The following is a 17,362-nucleotide window of genomic DNA, read 5'->3' as shown; positions in this document are numbered from 1 at the left end:
GCTCTGCTGAAATCAGTTAGAATACATCATTCAAACCAGCAGCACTCCTTCGATTTTACACACATCAATCGATTCATTTTACTCCAACTTACTTTAACGTGAATTTTTGCTGGTTAGCTAACATTGGCTCAACAGATGATAGGGTTGCAGCGCTACTGTTAGTTGGTTAGCTAACATTGGCTCAACAGATGATAGGGTTGCAGCGCTACTGTTAGTTGGTTAGCTAACATTGGCTCAACAGATGATAGGGTTGCAGCGCTACTGTTAGTTGGTTAGCTAACATTGGCTCAACAGATGATAGGGTTGCAGCGCTACTGTTAGTTGGTTAGCTAACATTGGCTCAACAGATGATAGGGTTGCAGCGCTACTGTTAGTTGGTTAGCTAACATTGGCTCAACAGATGATAGGGTTGCAGCGCTACTGTTAGTTGGTTAGCTAACATTGGCTCAACAGATGATAGGGTTGCAGCGCTACTGTTAGTTGGTTAGCTAACATTGGCTCAACAGATGATAGGGTTGCAGCGCTACTGTTAGTTGGTTAGCTAACATTGGCTCAACAGATGATAGGGTTGCAGCGCTACTGTTAGTTGGTTAGCTAACATTGGCTCAACAGATGATAGGGTTGCAGCGCTACTGTTAGTTGGTTAGCTAACATTGGCTCAACAGATGATAGGGTTGCAGCGCTACTGTTAGTTGGTTAGCTAACATTGGCTCAACAGATGATAGGGTTGCAGCGCTACTGTTAGTTGGTTAGCTAACATTGGCTCAACAGATGATAGGGTTGCAGCGCTACAGTTAGTTGGTTAGCTAACATTGGCTCAACAGATGATAGGGTTGCAGCGCTACTGTTAGTTGGTTAGCTAACATTGGCTCAACAGATGATAGGGTTGCAGCGCTACTGTTAGTTGGTTAGCTAACATTGGCTCAACAGATGATAGGGTTGCAGCGCTACTGTTAGTTAATGTAGGAGTAAAGGGATTACTACGAGAATTGGCTCGAAAGATGCAAGACACCAGATTCCTTTTCAGCACTCAATTTTGAAAACACTTTTGAATTCAACTCAATGCCTTTAAAAGGTTAAACACGGATAAAAACATGAATTATAACAACAATTGTAAGTTTGGTGATGTCGAAAACTGTCAACCTGAAATGACTGGTTTGCATAAGTATTGCGGACAAATTTACTTTACTGTTTTATAAATAATTATGTGAAGTCAGGTTCACTGAAAGTCTAGAAACCATATTTCATCCAGCTAGCCCCCTACCACATGATCATTCATATAAGCACAATGCTAAATGTATTTCTATTAAATATGTATTTTGTAGAGTTACATGTTCATATTGTGCATACCCATTAGTAATGATTTAATAAAATACTGATCAAAATTGTTTTAGTGAAACATATTTTTCTCTTTGTAGTTCGGATGTTTTATTTGAGCTCTGGAACAAATATGAGCCTCTCCTACCTACACTTTATTTCCAGCAAAAGGTCATCGAAATGGGAGATTTTCTTGTTGGATTAAAGGTAGCTGCAGTTTAACAAATAGCGTGTTAGTTACATTTACTATCACCTCTCCGTTTGTTTGTTCAAATTCTGCAAAAACAAATGGTATTTTGTCCTGTGGTTACAGACTATCAGCTGGAGAAGAACCCAGTAAATTATGCAATTAGGCATTAATATTTGTGACACCTACTTGTGAACCCCATTGCATTCTTTGGTACCTTCTGCAATTATTCTATCGCAGACCACTTCTCATTATATTGTAAATGGGGCTTTCAGGATTGAATGAGACAAAAGGAATTCAAGCTGTGGAGATTTTTTGAAAGTTAAGACCGAATGTTGAGTGTCATTAACCTTCACTTTTGTTTCTTATTTTATATAACTGAAGCATGATTTAAATGTTAAACTGTAGGAGTACAAGCTGGCTGACTTCCAATGCTTTTCTCGCTATCTCGACATGTTCGGTGATGTTCATGTGGATGATGTCACAGATGTAGGAGTGTTTAAAAGCACTTATTTTCCTTTCGGCTTTGATGCTGCAAATTCTGGATACACGGTAAGGACTGTCTTTCCAGCATTTACAGTTAGCAGTAATACTTCTTATGCATTAGCATGTTCTTTCTTATGGTATCCTTATACGCACAGCCGATGTGAAACATGCAATTTTCTAATTGAAGCTGGGAAGATCTTGGCATCCAAATGGCTTAGCCTGAGTACTGCTATTCATGGTTTCTGGTTATGCCAAAGTACATAACTAAATATATGTATTTTGGCATAATTATATATAGTCTGATAACTGACTAAACAGAAGCATCTGTAATTGATTACAACTGGCATCAGTATATTTCTAAACTTCTAGTTTAAGAATTTATAAAAACTATTCAGCAATTAAAATCATGCATTTCACACTAATGAGTATTGGTGTTAATACATCTCTTTCCTTGCAGTTCCGTGCACTGATGGGCAAATCGATATGCATGTTTCAAGTGGTGAAACTCGGTGATGCTAAAATGCAAAACGTAGAGACAGTGGATGCTTGTATTAGAATACTGAACTTCCTGAGGCTAGTTATGCAAGTGGTGCTACCTAAAGACAAGCTCTGCTGGCTTGTCTACAATGGTAAGTGACTAAATGTATGCAGCTGTGCGTGTCTCAACGGAAGGACTAACTGTGATGATGACTTGATTGAACAGTCCGGTGTTTAAATCTAGTATACTACTCAACCCTTCACTAGTTTCCAATATATTTTACATTCAAATTACTTTCCATAAAGCAGTATTTTACCCAACACAATTTACTGCTGGTAAACCCAAAGGCTTCAAGCAACAGATTTCGATTATCAGAGCTAGATAGCCTTAGAACCTTGCAGCAGCAGCATACATAGGGAAAGCTGCTGATTCCAACTGCATGTTAGAAACTCATTTTAATTAAAAATATATTGTTGTCCTCCATCCTAGCCATTCTTTTTAGTCAAGCTTTAGGATACTCTAATATTTACCGTGTTCTATTTTAGGCACAATTCATATGTACAGCGTGTGTAGGCACCTGATGAAGTATGGCCATAGCTCTAAGGTTATAGAGTACCTGCTCTGGGCTGCCATGTGCATGGAGACCTCTGTCGTACTGCTCGGCAAGAAGTATTTAGTCTGGCGTACTACACTATACTCTGCGATCTGTCAGTGCTACTACGACTGTATGGTTGGGGACAAGGCAGAGGCCTTCGCAAGGAGAGCTCTCCTCAAAATCAATGAGCTGAGCGGGCTGGAGAGCATGAGCTATGCTCAACCGAACTTACAAACTGAGGCTATATTCAGACATGCTACAATCAAGGTAGAGGCTTGAGCTTGCGCAACCATCTTTATCAGTTTCCCTGCTTTGTCATGTTTCTAACAAGATATATATCTCACTTTGCTAGATGACTAGCTAGCTTGTGTTAGACTAGACTCTTACCTCGCTATATGACTAGCTAGCTTGTGTTAGACTAGACTCTTACATTGCTAGATAACTAGCTAGCTTGTGTTAGACTAGACTCTTACCTTGCTATATGACTACCTAGCTTGTGTTAGACTAGACTCTTACCTTGCTATATGACTAGCTAGCTTGTGTTAGACTAGACTCTTACCTTGCTATATGACTACCTAGCTTGTGTTAGACTAGACTCTTACATTGCTAGATAACTAGCTAGCTTGTGTTAGACTAGACTCTTACCTTGCTATATGACTACCTAGCTTGTGTTAGACTAAACTCTTATCTTGCTAGATGACTAGCTAGCTTGTGTTAGACTAGACTCTTACCTTGCTATATGACTAGCTAGCTTGTGTTAGACTTGTGACCCTAAGCTTTACATAAGTGTAGGTTCAGTGCGCGTCTGCTAGCCTAGGATAAGTTATGTGTATTCAGCTCTCGCTGTTCTCTCCACTTCTGCTACTTCTTCCACTCTCTCTGCTCCTTCTGTGACTAAGTTTGGTAATATTTAAATATATTTGTAGTAAATTATGAATTTTTTATAATACATAATGAAGTCCAGCTGAAATTTTATTGCCAAACCTATAAGTTTCTCTATATCTTCTCTGAAATATCATTTCACCTCATAGTTATTAACAAACTAGTATGTCTGTAATTGAGGTTTTCACTTGTCAATTTGATTTTATGTGCAGATGGCTATCATGGTTTTCAAAAGATCTGCATTTGAATCTCGAAAGAAACCAAAAGGATTCTTGCGACCGAAAACAAGATCGAACCTCAAGGATGCTCAGTTTGTATGTTGGACGAGCTATGATATACCTAATACTAGTTTAGCTGCATTGGTCGCCAACCATGAAATATTATACATATATTGTTATTTTACCTGTCATGGCAACCAACTATTAAGTATTATTAATGTATTGTAATTTTACCTGTCATGGCAGCCAACTGTTAAATATTATAAATGTAATGTCATTTTAGCTGCCTTGGCCGCGAACCGCTACTGAAAAGCTCTTAGTTGACATGTTTGAAGGAAGCTCTGCTCAATTTCTTTGCATTATCGAAGCTCTAACAGACACCAATAAACGCACTCTTGTTACTCAGCCACCAGCGGCGGAGTCAGAGGTCGAAATGCTAGACGTCTATGCCGAACTCTTTATGGCTGCTCAGGAGATAATCTGTGGTAGGTTTTTGCTCAGGATTTTCTTGCTATGTTATATCTAATGTGCGTAGAGCGTTGAGACTCATGTTCTAGGCAGTTCTTTTTTGTGTGGGTGCTTTTGGGCACTGATCATCGGAGTGAACACTTGATGGTGTGCAATGACATGAACAGTGAGTATGAACATTGTGTGTATAATAATGGTGCGCATTGACAGTGATGGTATGTGGTATGTGTGGACATGGCCTGTGTATGTGGACATAGCACGTGTTGGTCTGATGGACTTGGAGTATACTTGTGAAAATTTAACATACAGATTGGGATGTTCAGAGATTGGGGACGCTCCCAATCTTCTAACCCTTAATCTTCTAACTTGAACAATAATGGTGCACGTTTACAGTGATGTTATGTGGTATGTGTGGACATTGCGTGTGTATGTGTGTGGACATATGTGTGTAGACATAATATATGCGCGTGTGTAGACACTGAAGCTGTAGGCACGATTGAGTCATGTTCAGTTTGTCTACTAGCACATGTACTTGTACTATTTTCATTTTTTCGTTAAAGATGAATTGTGTATTAATATAATGAAATCTTATACATGCATTTATAAGTTTTTTGAAGCTGCAAGCATTAAAACTGTTATGTCATCACTTTTATTTTATCTTAGTCAAATTGCACAACTATAGGTTTCCTTTCAACCTATACACTTGCCCTACTCTACAGTTCTCTACCCATAGACACTCAGTCTGTATGCTGAGACAGAGACTGTTCATTCAGCACTTTTCTCTATTTTAACACATGATGCTTCTTCTTTATTTGTGCAACAATTTAGTAGGACTTTCTACAAATTTCTAGCCACCCCCAAGTGACTCTCACGGTTATTTTAGAGTGCGAGCGGTCAGACTAACTCTTATAGTACAACATTGATGAGGTGGCCATGAATGTACAGCCTTGTCAACTATTCATAGTCAAGTATCAGGACTACAACATTCTTTATAACTTTCTTTGACTGAATTTTTAAATGACAACACCGTTCAAAGGCGTTTTGATTTGACTAACATTCCATAAGCTCTACTTGATGTTTGTATTGCCCTATAGGTGGTGGAGGATCTGCAGTCGCTCAAGGTGGTTCCAACATACCTAACAGAACTGTTGGCCTCATAGACATGCCTGGCGTGTGCTTTGAAAAGAACCTGATGGAGATGGCATCCGCTGCCAAAAATGGAGTACCTGTTTCAGCCGTTGTCAAGCTTCTGAAGTCTGCTTACTGCTATGAACACTGGGATGTGTTTGACTCTCTCATTAACTCTACTCAAGCACTCATTAAAGTATGTCAGCTCTCAGATGGCAAACTAGAATTCCAGCGCCATCCGTTTTATTGTCAGAATGTTAAACATGCTTTTCACAGTATCTCTTCACCGTATGGATCCTTTCAATTCTAATTTTTCAACAAAGTAACTCGTATTTTGGGTGATAGAGGTTTCTAGGTTTGGTTTACTTAGAATAAAATCATTGCCAGTTTGTAGCTTAGAAAAAATAATCCATCAGCTCATCATCATCAAAAAGGTCACATAGCTGTAGGAATCATTTGTTATCTCATGACGATTCCATGTATTATTTGTCAGCCCGTGGTGGTCTCTGACATTTGCATCAGTTTTATGAAACATGTAGGATTGGTTTTTGTCTATGAGGTTGTGTGCAACTGTGCTAAGTCGTCCACTCATGATGGTTGTATACAACTGTGCTAAGTCGTCCACTCATGATGGTTGTATACAACTGTGCTGAGTCATCCACTTATGGTGGTTGTTTTACTAACCGTATTTTTACCTGGCATTCTTTTTACAGATATCATTTTCAAAGTATTTTCTCAATTTTTTCTAATATTTATGTTTTTCTAGTATTTATTATCGCTCTCTATGTAGAGGATGATTGATCTGATATGGCAGTATGAGTGCTGTCTGTAAAGCAGCTTTTTAAACCTTCAGTCGTTACAATAAGATTCTCTGTTTTTGTTTCAAGGTCTTTCTGTCTTTGCTGATAGAAAGCATCTATCTTCTTATCAATTTGTAACGGAGAAAGAATAACATTCAGGGATCAGTTTTTAGAGGCTATAACTATGTCAGAGTTCTAGATACATTACAAAAGAGGTTATCACAATGTTATTAATGACTTGTTTAGTTGGTTGTTAGATGTCAGTAATTTGTTTCAGAAAGGAGATGAACCTTCTAAAAAGGTGTTTGAAAAGGAACTTCAGCTGTTGTGCTCCATGCAAAAGGTCAACTCAAGTTACAGGAGAAAAAATGAGTTGGAGTCAATTGAAAAAGAAAAAGAGAAAGAAAAAGAAAGAGAGAAACATGAGAGACGAAATCAGAATGAATCATCCGAGAACTCGGCGTCAACAAAGAAGAGAGTTCCAAATGTACCAGCCGTGATCGACGCAGCGTCTACCATACAAGGTATGCGGGTCACCTCATCTAGCCCATACACTCCTAACCTTTCATGTTCTAGGTTTTAAGTTTTGTACAGAGTTTGCTGATTTTAAGGTGAAGGTCATCACAACTGTAACAGGCAGCTTTATGTACATGTACCTCCCTATATATCTCAATCACTCTGTTCAAGATGGCTCACATGAGCATCTTTTTACTTTAAAGTATTCCAAACCCTGGAGTTTGTGACAAATATTTGTGTATTTGGAAAAGTGAAACATTTAGATGATCGTTGTCAATACTTATGATCGTAGGTTATTGATAGAGAAGTCTTTACCGATTGGATATTAAGTTGTTAATTAAGTTTAATTAATTATTGTTAGTTTATTAGGAAACTGAGGACTAACAGTGAGAGTGGTATATCATAAAATTAAACATACTTCAGCTGTTAGTTTATTAGGAAACTGAGGACTAACAGAGTGGTATATCATAAAATTAAACATACCTCAGCTGTTAGTTTATTAGGAAACTGAGGACTAACAGAGTGGTATATCATAAAATTAAACATACTTCAGCTGTTAGTTGATTAGGAAACTGAAGGCTAACAGAGTGGTATATCATAAAATTAAACATACTTCAGCTGTTACTGTTGACTGTAATTGCTCAGGTATACTTGATTCCTAAACTGGCTGATGGTAATAGTTAATATAAGCTTTTTAATTCAATAAAATAGGAAGTCACTGAGACAGTATAATCCTAACAATATTTGTTCATGTCACTATGGTTACATGCTTTATTTTATACTTATTGTTTCATCATCATTGTAGGAAAAGTTAAGCAAGGAGACAAAGAAAACATTGAAGACTTGATAGAAATTGCCAAGGTTCTTCACTCATTCACAACATCATTGGCCGTAAGTTTGTTTTTTAGTCTTGTTATGATTAGCTGTAAACTATAGTGTTGTTCCGATTGGTTGCTCACTTAGTGTTGTTGATACAAAGTATACAGCTAGTGCGCTTGTGTGAAGTTCTGCTAAACTTATAATAGAATTGTCATTCGCTTTTCCTAGTAACTCTGACATCATCAGTTATAAGCTATTATATCATCAGCTATCAACTCTGACATCATCAGCTATAAGCTATTATATCATCAGCTATCAACTCTGACATCATCAGCTATAAGCTATTATATCATCAGCTATCAACTCTGATATCATCAGCTATAAGCTATTACATCATCAGCTATCAACTCTGATATCATCAGCTATAAGCTATTACATCATCAGCTATCAACTGTGATATCATCAGCTATAAGCTATTACATCATCAGCTATTAGCTCTGACATCATCAGCTATAAACTAGTACATCATCAGCTATTAGCTCTGACATCATTAGCTATAAGTAATTATATCATCAGCTATTAGCTCTGACATCATCAGCTATCAGCTCCGACATCATCTGCTATTAACTCTGACATCATCAGCTGTTAACTATGTCATCGTTAACTCTAATATGTTGTATTATCAGTTATAATTAATAGCTCCATCAAGTTTGTCTGATGCCTTTCTTAACATCTATCTACGACATGTCATCTACTTCCTACAATTTGGTCAGATACTCCTTATGACAGACAGCTTTACTTTCGGTGTATGATGTCATCAATCCCCATTTATGTCGCAATGAATAACCATGACTATCACATTTTTAGGTGGAAAGTGTGGATGTAGATATGGTTGTAGATGCTACACTCTACTTATGGGGAAAATGTAAAGGCATTTTCCAAAAGCACCAAACAGGTTCACTAGAAAACTGGAGATACATTCAAAAGATGGAGCAGGCAGGCAAGGTATGTACAGTAGTTATCAAACTGCCGCTAGCTATGCATGTTAAAATGTGTTCAATAATTGATCAGCTGTTATGGGTAGAAAAATCCAACTGAAGTAAAAAATATCTTATATGATCGCTTATATTGCAGTGGGTGTACATTCTAGAGAATGTTCATGTCATACTTGGATGGTGTGGTTTGAGCAGCGTTGATCCTTCCCTCAGCGCTGAAGTGGCTCTCAGACTCTCACTCGTTCTAGAATCTGCAGCAGCTTGCAAACAATCAGTTGCTAGTAAGTATCTCGTTTTACGGGTTGGTGGTATTAAGTAGGGTTTTACGGGTTGGTGGTACTAAGTAGGGTTTTACGGGTTGGTGGTACTAAGTAGGGTTTTACGGGTTGGTGGTACTAAGTAGGGCTTGGATAACCACACACTTTAATCATCTGTGAGTGTTATAATTGTTGTTCGTTACTTTGCGCGTCGTTTTCACATAACGCTAAATTAAAATTGCACACACTTGTTGTTTATATGGGCAGCACATTCAATTATTTTGTTTTTCACACTGAATGTTATTAATTTCACATTCAAAGTACGTACTAAAGGCGCAGTCACACGAGCACTGAGCCGACGTAGGATCGGTTCGGAGGCTGGTTCGGTTCATGGCACATGTCACACGGCAACCGAAGTCACTTCGCTTCCTAGATACCATACGTATAGAGACAGGACACTGCTTCATTGGTAGTTTTCATGTATTTGAGTTAAATATTTCTATTATAAACAAAAAACTTTGAGGAACAATTATAAATTATAATTACACAGCAGATTTATCAGAAGATCGTTCAGCTGCTCAAAATAAATCTCTCGATTCAAAGATTTTGCCAACCCTTTCCATCAACATAATTATATTTTTTATTAACATATGAATGTTTTTTTATGCTGAGTACATAACAAACAAAAACAGTCTTTATCATAGTACTGTGGTTTTACATAAATAAATCAGTCAACGATACTTCATCAGGATGAATATGACACATTACTTATATTCTACACGAAAGAAAATCACAACAATTCTCTTACATTTATGCAACATCTTACATTTATGCAACACAATCACAAGTCTGGGTGAGCCTTGTCGTGAATTGCTTCATGTTGTTTATTTAACAAAATAAAAGTATCGTCCCATTTCTTTTTTAACTTTGCTCGCATGCATGTTAGGAGAAATGTGATGCGTGCTCGCTAGAATTTTAACCAGCCAATAAGAGCAAGGGTTCGGCCACGAAATTTTGAGCAGGACCGAAATGGTTCGTTTCGGCCAGAAATGTCTTCGGCTGAACATTTTACAGCTGACAGCGACGTCGTTTTGCGTCATTTAGTTTGGTTCGGCGCTCGTTTGACCACCCCTTAACAGTACACTCACAAAGGAACTGCAGGGGACCATTTCTTGATGTTTAAACTGTTATTCATACTTGTTTCCCATTATCAGTCATCATCAGTCAGTGGGCAACTCAACAACTCCATGCGGAGTTCCTATTCTACAGTCATCAATGTCCAAGTTGTCTACTTTCACACGTTGTTGGTAACCTGTTAGGAAGTCAGAAGTAATCATACCAGTTTTTTATTTTTTTAGATCGCAGTGGCAGTGCTGACTCTGAGAAGGAGGAATATGACGGCAGCTATCCGCCTTCAAAAACGGACAGTCATTTTCATAGTAAGCAGGACATTAGTCAGCAGGCAGCTGGTGCACACCAAGGCATTAGCAGTCTCTTGGATCAGCCGATCAGAGATTTGCTAATAACTGCTCGAAATATCCTTGAGCTTGGCCTGAGCAATGTCTCGTCTGCTCGTGAAGTAGTGACATTAAGTGATGGAATGTCTATCGCTGATACCTCATGGAGCAAGGTTTGCAACTTTGTTAAAATCTTGTAGAGTTGACCCAGGCATGACTTAGAACTTTTGTAGCGTCTTGTAGAACTAGCACAGGCATGAATAAGGACTTTGGTAATGTCTTGTAGAGTTGACCCAGGCATGACCATGAACTTGAAATGTCTTGTAGAGTTGACCCAGGCATGACCAAGAACTTTGGTAATGTCTTGTAGAGTTGACCCAGGCATGACCAAGAACTTTGGTAATGTCTTGTAGAGTTGACCCAGGCATGATCAAGAACTTTGGTCATGTCTTGTAGAGTTGACCCAGGCATGACCAAGAACTTTGGTCATGTCTTGTAGAGTTGACCCAGGCATGACCAAGAACTTTGGTCATGTCTTGTAGAGTTGACCCAGGCATGACCAAGAACTTTGGTAATGTCTTGTAGAGTTGACCCAGGCATGACCAAGAACTTTGGTAATGTCTTGTAGAGTTGACCCAGGCATGACCAAGAACTTGAAATGTCTTGTAGAGTTGACCCAGGCATGACCAAGAACTTTGGTAATGTCTTGTAGAGTTGACCCAGGCATGACCAAGAACTTTGGTCATGTCTTGTAGAGTTGATCCAGGCATGACCAAGAACTTTGGTAATGTCTTGTAGAGTTGACCCAGGCATGACTAAGAACTTTGGTAATGTCTTGTAGAGTTGACCCAGGCATGACCAAGGACTTTGGTAATGTCTTGTAGAGTTGACCAAGAACTTGAAATGTCTTGTAGAGTTGGCCCAGGCATGATCAAGATCTTTGGTAATGTCTTGTAGAGCTGACCCAGGCATAATCAAAAACTTTAGTTGGTATAATGAGTTCTTACTGGCCACAGTTAGTGCTTCCTTCTCAGTGACTTCAGACATAATTTTAGGTTTCATTTTGAGCTTATAAAATCCGAGCATTGCGATTTGTCTAGCAAAATTAACCTTGATCGTTTAATTTTTGGTACAACCACACTTTATAAGTATTTATATTTTTACAGATTACAAAATATTTCATTTTAAATTCTCATTGTTTTTTACTTTCGCAGCTTCGTGTAGATCGGTAGGTGGTCATAACCATTTTAGATTTTGGTTAATGGGTTGTCTACTTTTCTTTAATGATATTCAAACTGAAAAGAAAGTTGATTCTCAATATTATGTTTGTAACCTGTACCGTCCTATAGAACCAATTTTTCAAACTTATGCAAGCACTCATTCTAACTGATCTTTACATACTCAATGAACAGGTTGGGAGTTGTCATACCTTCATGCTAGCAAGAATCAGCTTTATTGATAACTAGTCTAATGCCCGGCATTGCTTGAGTAATAACAAAAGTTTTTGCACAAAAAATGTACTTTTAATCAACACATACAACCTCTGCTATTCTAACTTTAAAATGAAGGTGTTTGTTTATTTCTGTGTACTATGTTTATTTATGTGTACTGTGTTTATTTCTGTGTAATTCATCCTGTACCAGCTGCAGTGCCTGCTACAGATCTATACTGATTGCAATAGTCTTGCTGCCCTTGCGAGTTTAAGCATTGCTCTTCTGGCCAACAATTTTAGCATAATACTAACATAACGCTAGCTGAAATTTTTATCATGAGGTCATGAAAGATTGACATGTGTAAGGAGTATGTGCACAGTTTATTCTTTAGTATAGACAGTGTCGTGTATTAGATAAATGCCTGTCTGCTGAATAGGAGGCTGGAAGTTCAAATTCAGTACACAGTGAACTTTTCATTCTTAAAACTTTGTCACTATAACTGTACACACGGACGAACAGACTAACAGACCAACAAAAGACAAACTGAGATTTATATAATGATAATAAAGTTAACCTGAATGCTTGTCAGGAGCTCAACCCTGAACTGTTTGACAAAGAGACCGTGCAATTGTCTGATACAAGCGCGAAGGACTCCCTTTCGCAGTTGCCAGTGCCAAGTCCCATCGCTTCAACCACCTGGAATACGATTAAGGACCTTCATATGGAATTGTTTTTCATGTACCACAGGGTGTGCTTGAAGCTGCTGTCTGTTCCTCCAGGTCTGTGATGGTTTTATTAAACCTAATTCATTTGTATAGCTCAGCTACTCATCTAGGGTGAAACTAAATAACATCGCATGGCTGTGTATATGGAAATTGTTAACTTGGGATTTGTCTGCTTATTCACTAGAAACCATAGACCTATTAACTATGCAGACCTATTGATTATATTAACTAATAACTGTATAGTTAATAAGTCTATGCTAAAAACAGTGTGTTGCTCAACTCACTTAATTTATTTAGCCATATGTTGCGTGCTTTCATACACATTACTGAGCTCGATGACATACTTTTATATTTCTGGCCAAGGTCAAATATCTCTTTTTTGCATTGCTATCCACAGTTCAAGGTTTATATAGTAAACCTTTCTAGAACAAGCCCAACAATTTACTTTTAAAAAGACAACTTAGCAATAGGCCTTTACTCAAAACATAATATATAGTATAATTGTATCTGACAGATTTGAGAAAGGCTTGCTCTGTGAATGTGCGAGACATGCTGTATACTGCCTAGCACATGACGGACTCGCTTTGGTTAAGCTGCTGTTTTAGAGATAGTCAAGCTGTTTCCCTTGTATCCTAAAAAATAGCATGCTAGTATTATAGCTGGCTTGTCGTTTGTTTGCTTACGAGGAGAGACCCTTGTATCCATCATAACATTCTATCACGAGGATTGCTCTTCTGAGAGCAGTCTTAGCAGTAACATTTAATTTTTAGATCCTGTGCCAATATCGCAAAAGACTTTCAAAAGATCTACCTGCTCTAAAATGACAAATACGGTATGTGTGATACTTGTCTTTTCTGAATTTTTTATGAGTATTTCGTATTTCTGCTCTTTCCTAGTTTAATTTTTCAACTATTTTTTTCTTGGCAGTCATTGAGCTTTTAGCAATTTGACAGCAATCAACAAACAAGTAGGGCAGAAGTTACCATAACCATGTGAGCCCGATAACTAGTCCTTTTGTTATTGCAGAAAACTGACCTGGTGTATCTGGTTTTTGCAAGGGCTGCTACTGTGAAGTACATTTTAGCTACGTACTACATTAGTGTCTTTTTTCTGTTTCATTTGATAACTTATTTGTATTTAGGAGCCCCTAATGACTGGCAGCACCAGTTTTACTGCCGACTATCAGGAACTTGTCAGCGACTGCCACAAAAACAACCTGGTCAAGGCAATGCTACTCATGCAGCGAGCCCTATCTCTTGGCAGCGGTGTAGAAAAGCAACAGTCAGCTTTGCTCACTGTAAGTAATAGTTTTCTCACACTCATGCAGTTTATTGGAACCTGAACAATTAGCAAGAAATACAGTATTTTGATTGTTGTTCTGAGTGAAACCTTTTTACCACTTTGCATTTGTGTTCAAGATTGACTGGGTGTCCGCTTAGAGTACCACAAGTGTAACAGAGGGTGTGAGTTTGCAGATTAAAAATAACTACTTTCTATAATTTTTATTCTAGTTTTCTATCCTAGTTTTCTATTCTAGTATCTATTTCTTTGTTCACAGTTTTTATTTTAGTTACTACACTTGAACTGGTACACAACTATCAGTGATGCCTGTTACTCAGCAAGGAAACTAATAGAATTCTTGATTTGCTGCACATTTTTTGTATAAACAACTACATATTTTTAAAACTATCATAAACATGTGACAGTTGTTCTCCCTTGGCAGTTGTAGTGAATCTTCATTATGCAGTTTATTATTCATATTACTTTTGTTAAGTTGTCACTTGATTTCCTGAAGTAGAGAGTAAATATTTGATGTCTAGCAAGTGAAGGATCTCATACTTCGTACACAAAATGAAGACAAGCGCCTCTACGTGGACAACTCGGTCTCGTCAGAGAAAACTAGCAAACCGACTAAGGTCCCTCCCCCTCCCATCTTGCTAAGCAGAACCGACTCTACGATGGTTCTTAAGCCTGCTGCTTTCACTCCTTTATCTGGTGAAAAGGTATTTGTGTTGTTTTTGATAGATGTTTATTATTTCTTATCAAAGTTCTTTTAGCCTTATGAATTTCATATAACCATTATTATCATTATTATCTGGCACTGTAAATAACTTCAGGAAATCGTGACGCGCTTGATAGCGCTCCATACTCAAGTTATAATATTAGTTACGAGTCAAATGAATAGCCTATTTATTGTATCGCTGTCCTGTAGGTGGCATGGTACTGCCTCTTCGGGAGGCACGCTTCAGGCAGCAATGTGAGGGTGAGACTCAATGATTACCATATCAAGGGTTGTGGAGACAAGACTCCAGCCTCTTCGCGCTGTATCTTTCGTATACCCAACCTCACTACCCATAAGCATTACATCTTCGCCATATGCGCTTACACAGCCGATGGTAAGCTAATCGGAGACAGCATCGGTGAGACTAGCAAACCGATCTTAGCCTCTCACCCACTGCCAGTACAGATGGCTTGGGCGTACCTCGCACAGGTATGTTTAGAAAGAGGTGATTGTACTTATGCTGCTTAAAGTGTTCTCTTGTATTTTTTATTTGTATAAACACGGATCCGCTACTTACTATCAGCCAATTTATTATAGTTCTATATATATTGCTTTCAGCTCATATCTGATCAGATATCTGGTATATGATATATACCAGATATATGATATACATGTATATATCATGTATGTCACATGATATACCTGATGTGTAAATATCAGGTATATCATGTGATATACTTGATAATTACCGCAGTTACTTAGAAAATTATATTTTACTTACACGTAGAACGAATTATGGCAGATGAAAGCCTGTAATTATTCCAATTTTAAACATTTCACCTGGTTCGAGTAAGTTGTTGTATTAGGAAGGATTGGTCTGTTATGAGATCGTTGTTGCAGCTTACCTCGTGTATGCTGAGAAGGTAGTCTTTATACTCAAGTCTCCAAAACTCATATCTATCTAATCAGACTGAGTTAAAACAGAATCCAAAGTAGAGCAGATTGAATGCACATTGTTCTCTTATTCTTTGCATTTTCCTTTTATACACACTTTCAAGATTACTCCAACAAAGTGAGTAGCTTTCATTCAGAGCTTCTTTAAAGAAACTTGGTTCTATCGGGTATGCGTTCAAAAGGTGTGTTGTCGCTGTTATAGGTAGCGTATCAAGTGAGCCAGTTTGAAATAGCCAAGACAGCGTGCCGAATCCTCTGGGAACATTTTGTATCTGCCGTAGGGAAGCCATACACCCAGACATACCTTACATCTGCTCAAGATGATTTTAAACTTACCGCCTACAGGTGAGACCACCCATTGCAGGATTTATACAGTAAAAAGGTCTCATATTGGGTATATACAATTGACACTTAACAGCTACTTGTAGTTAGTTCTATATAGCTGGTCACGCCTGCAGACAACTCCCAAGTAATTAGAGTTGGTCACGCTTGCAGACAACTCCCAAATAACTGGAGTTAGTCATGTTTGCAGACAACTCTCAAGTGACTGAAGTTGGTCAGGCTTGGAGACAACGCCCCATTGATATTGTACATTTATAACTCCATTTTAAAGTAGAGCCAATATAGATCATTTCTAGAAGTTACCCTGTGCCTTAACTTGTTTCGTTACATGAGAATGTGTATCTCTGATGTTACATTATTTTAGTGAGTACAATTGTAAACTGTTTATACAAAAACTGTACTTAGCTACGCATTGTAGTTGAACGGAAACTTTAAAATGGCTGAGTGTTGATTCATCAGGCGCATACTGAAGTTGACACTGAGCGTATTTCTACCCTTTAAATATCTTTAGCTTAATACTAAAATAGTTTAGAATTTTACAATAAATTTCTAATTTATATTGAGTTATATCGGTGAGTTATATCTATGTATAGTACTTTCCTGTGAGTTACATCTATGTATCATACTCTGTGGTGCTGCAGGTTAAACAAAAGGGTGCTGGATACGAGCTCACCAGTTTTGCTGCGAATGTTTCTCACAAGTATATTCATTGCCGGAGATATTGCTATCAAGGAGAAACAACTCTACTGTGACAGGCTCTGTGACCAAGGCTCTCTTTACAGACGCCAGGTATCAACTACTCCTTTCTCTTTGACACTTAATCTAAGTATAAGTGTCACTTTTCTTAACTTTCAAGTGGCACTCAAGTTATAACACTTAAATGACACTTACTTAAATGACACTCAAGTTATAACACTTAAGTGACACTCAAGTTATAACACTAAAGTGACACTCAAGTTATAACACTTAAGTGACACTCAAGTTATAACACTAAAGTGACACTCAAGTTATAACACTTAAGTAACACTTATTTGTAAGAATAAGTGTAATATACATTTACTACTATTTACAATTACTACATTTTTAGATCATTCATTTGTCATACTCTGCTAATTAAAGGTTGTAAAATTTGAAAATTTAATACAAATATCAGTAATAAATCATTAATAAAAAAATATACCATATTTAAAGTGTTTTGTTATTAATATTTTGTTTATTTTCTACACTATATTGTTTATATTAATAACATTACTAAACATTTTTTTCTTATTTTACAGTTCATCTTTTGCGCAAAGGGCCCAAG

General features: G+C 37.6%; 1 protein-coding gene across 1 annotated transcript in view; it reads left to right on the top strand.

Annotated features, from left to right (window-relative positions):
• Positions 1-17,362, top strand: part of LOC137386756 (cilia- and flagella-associated protein 54-like) — a 64,248-nt gene that overhangs the window by 4,400 nt on the left and 42,486 nt on the right. Inside the window, exons 2-20 of the mRNA XM_068072891.1 lie at positions 1,419-1,524; positions 1,913-2,056; positions 2,448-2,619; positions 3,014-3,330; positions 4,158-4,259; positions 4,447-4,648; positions 5,726-5,955; positions 6,837-7,083; positions 7,881-7,966; positions 8,762-8,899; positions 9,029-9,170; positions 10,505-10,776; positions 12,626-12,815; positions 13,532-13,593; positions 13,903-14,058; positions 14,582-14,764; positions 14,974-15,252; positions 15,920-16,062; positions 16,701-16,848. Coding sequence (XP_067928992.1) covers positions 1,419-1,524; positions 1,913-2,056; positions 2,448-2,619; positions 3,014-3,330; positions 4,158-4,259; positions 4,447-4,648; positions 5,726-5,955; positions 6,837-7,083; positions 7,881-7,966; positions 8,762-8,899; positions 9,029-9,170; positions 10,505-10,776; positions 12,626-12,815; positions 13,532-13,593; positions 13,903-14,058; positions 14,582-14,764; positions 14,974-15,252; positions 15,920-16,062; positions 16,701-16,848 — 3,319 coding nt within the window. The remainder of the gene's footprint in view (positions 1-1,418; positions 1,525-1,912; positions 2,057-2,447; positions 2,620-3,013; positions 3,331-4,157; positions 4,260-4,446; positions 4,649-5,725; positions 5,956-6,836; positions 7,084-7,880; positions 7,967-8,761; positions 8,900-9,028; positions 9,171-10,504; positions 10,777-12,625; positions 12,816-13,531; positions 13,594-13,902; positions 14,059-14,581; positions 14,765-14,973; positions 15,253-15,919; positions 16,063-16,700; positions 16,849-17,362) is intronic.

The sequence above is a fragment of the Watersipora subatra genome, chromosome 1 (assembly GCF_963576615.1).
Source record: "Watersipora subatra chromosome 1, tzWatSuba1.1, whole genome shotgun sequence".
Lineage (NCBI taxonomy): Eukaryota > Metazoa > Bryozoa > Gymnolaemata > Cheilostomatida > Watersiporidae > Watersipora > Watersipora subatra.
The sequence above is the reverse complement of the archived record's forward strand: the minus strand, read 5'-3'. Positions and strand labels throughout refer to the sequence as shown.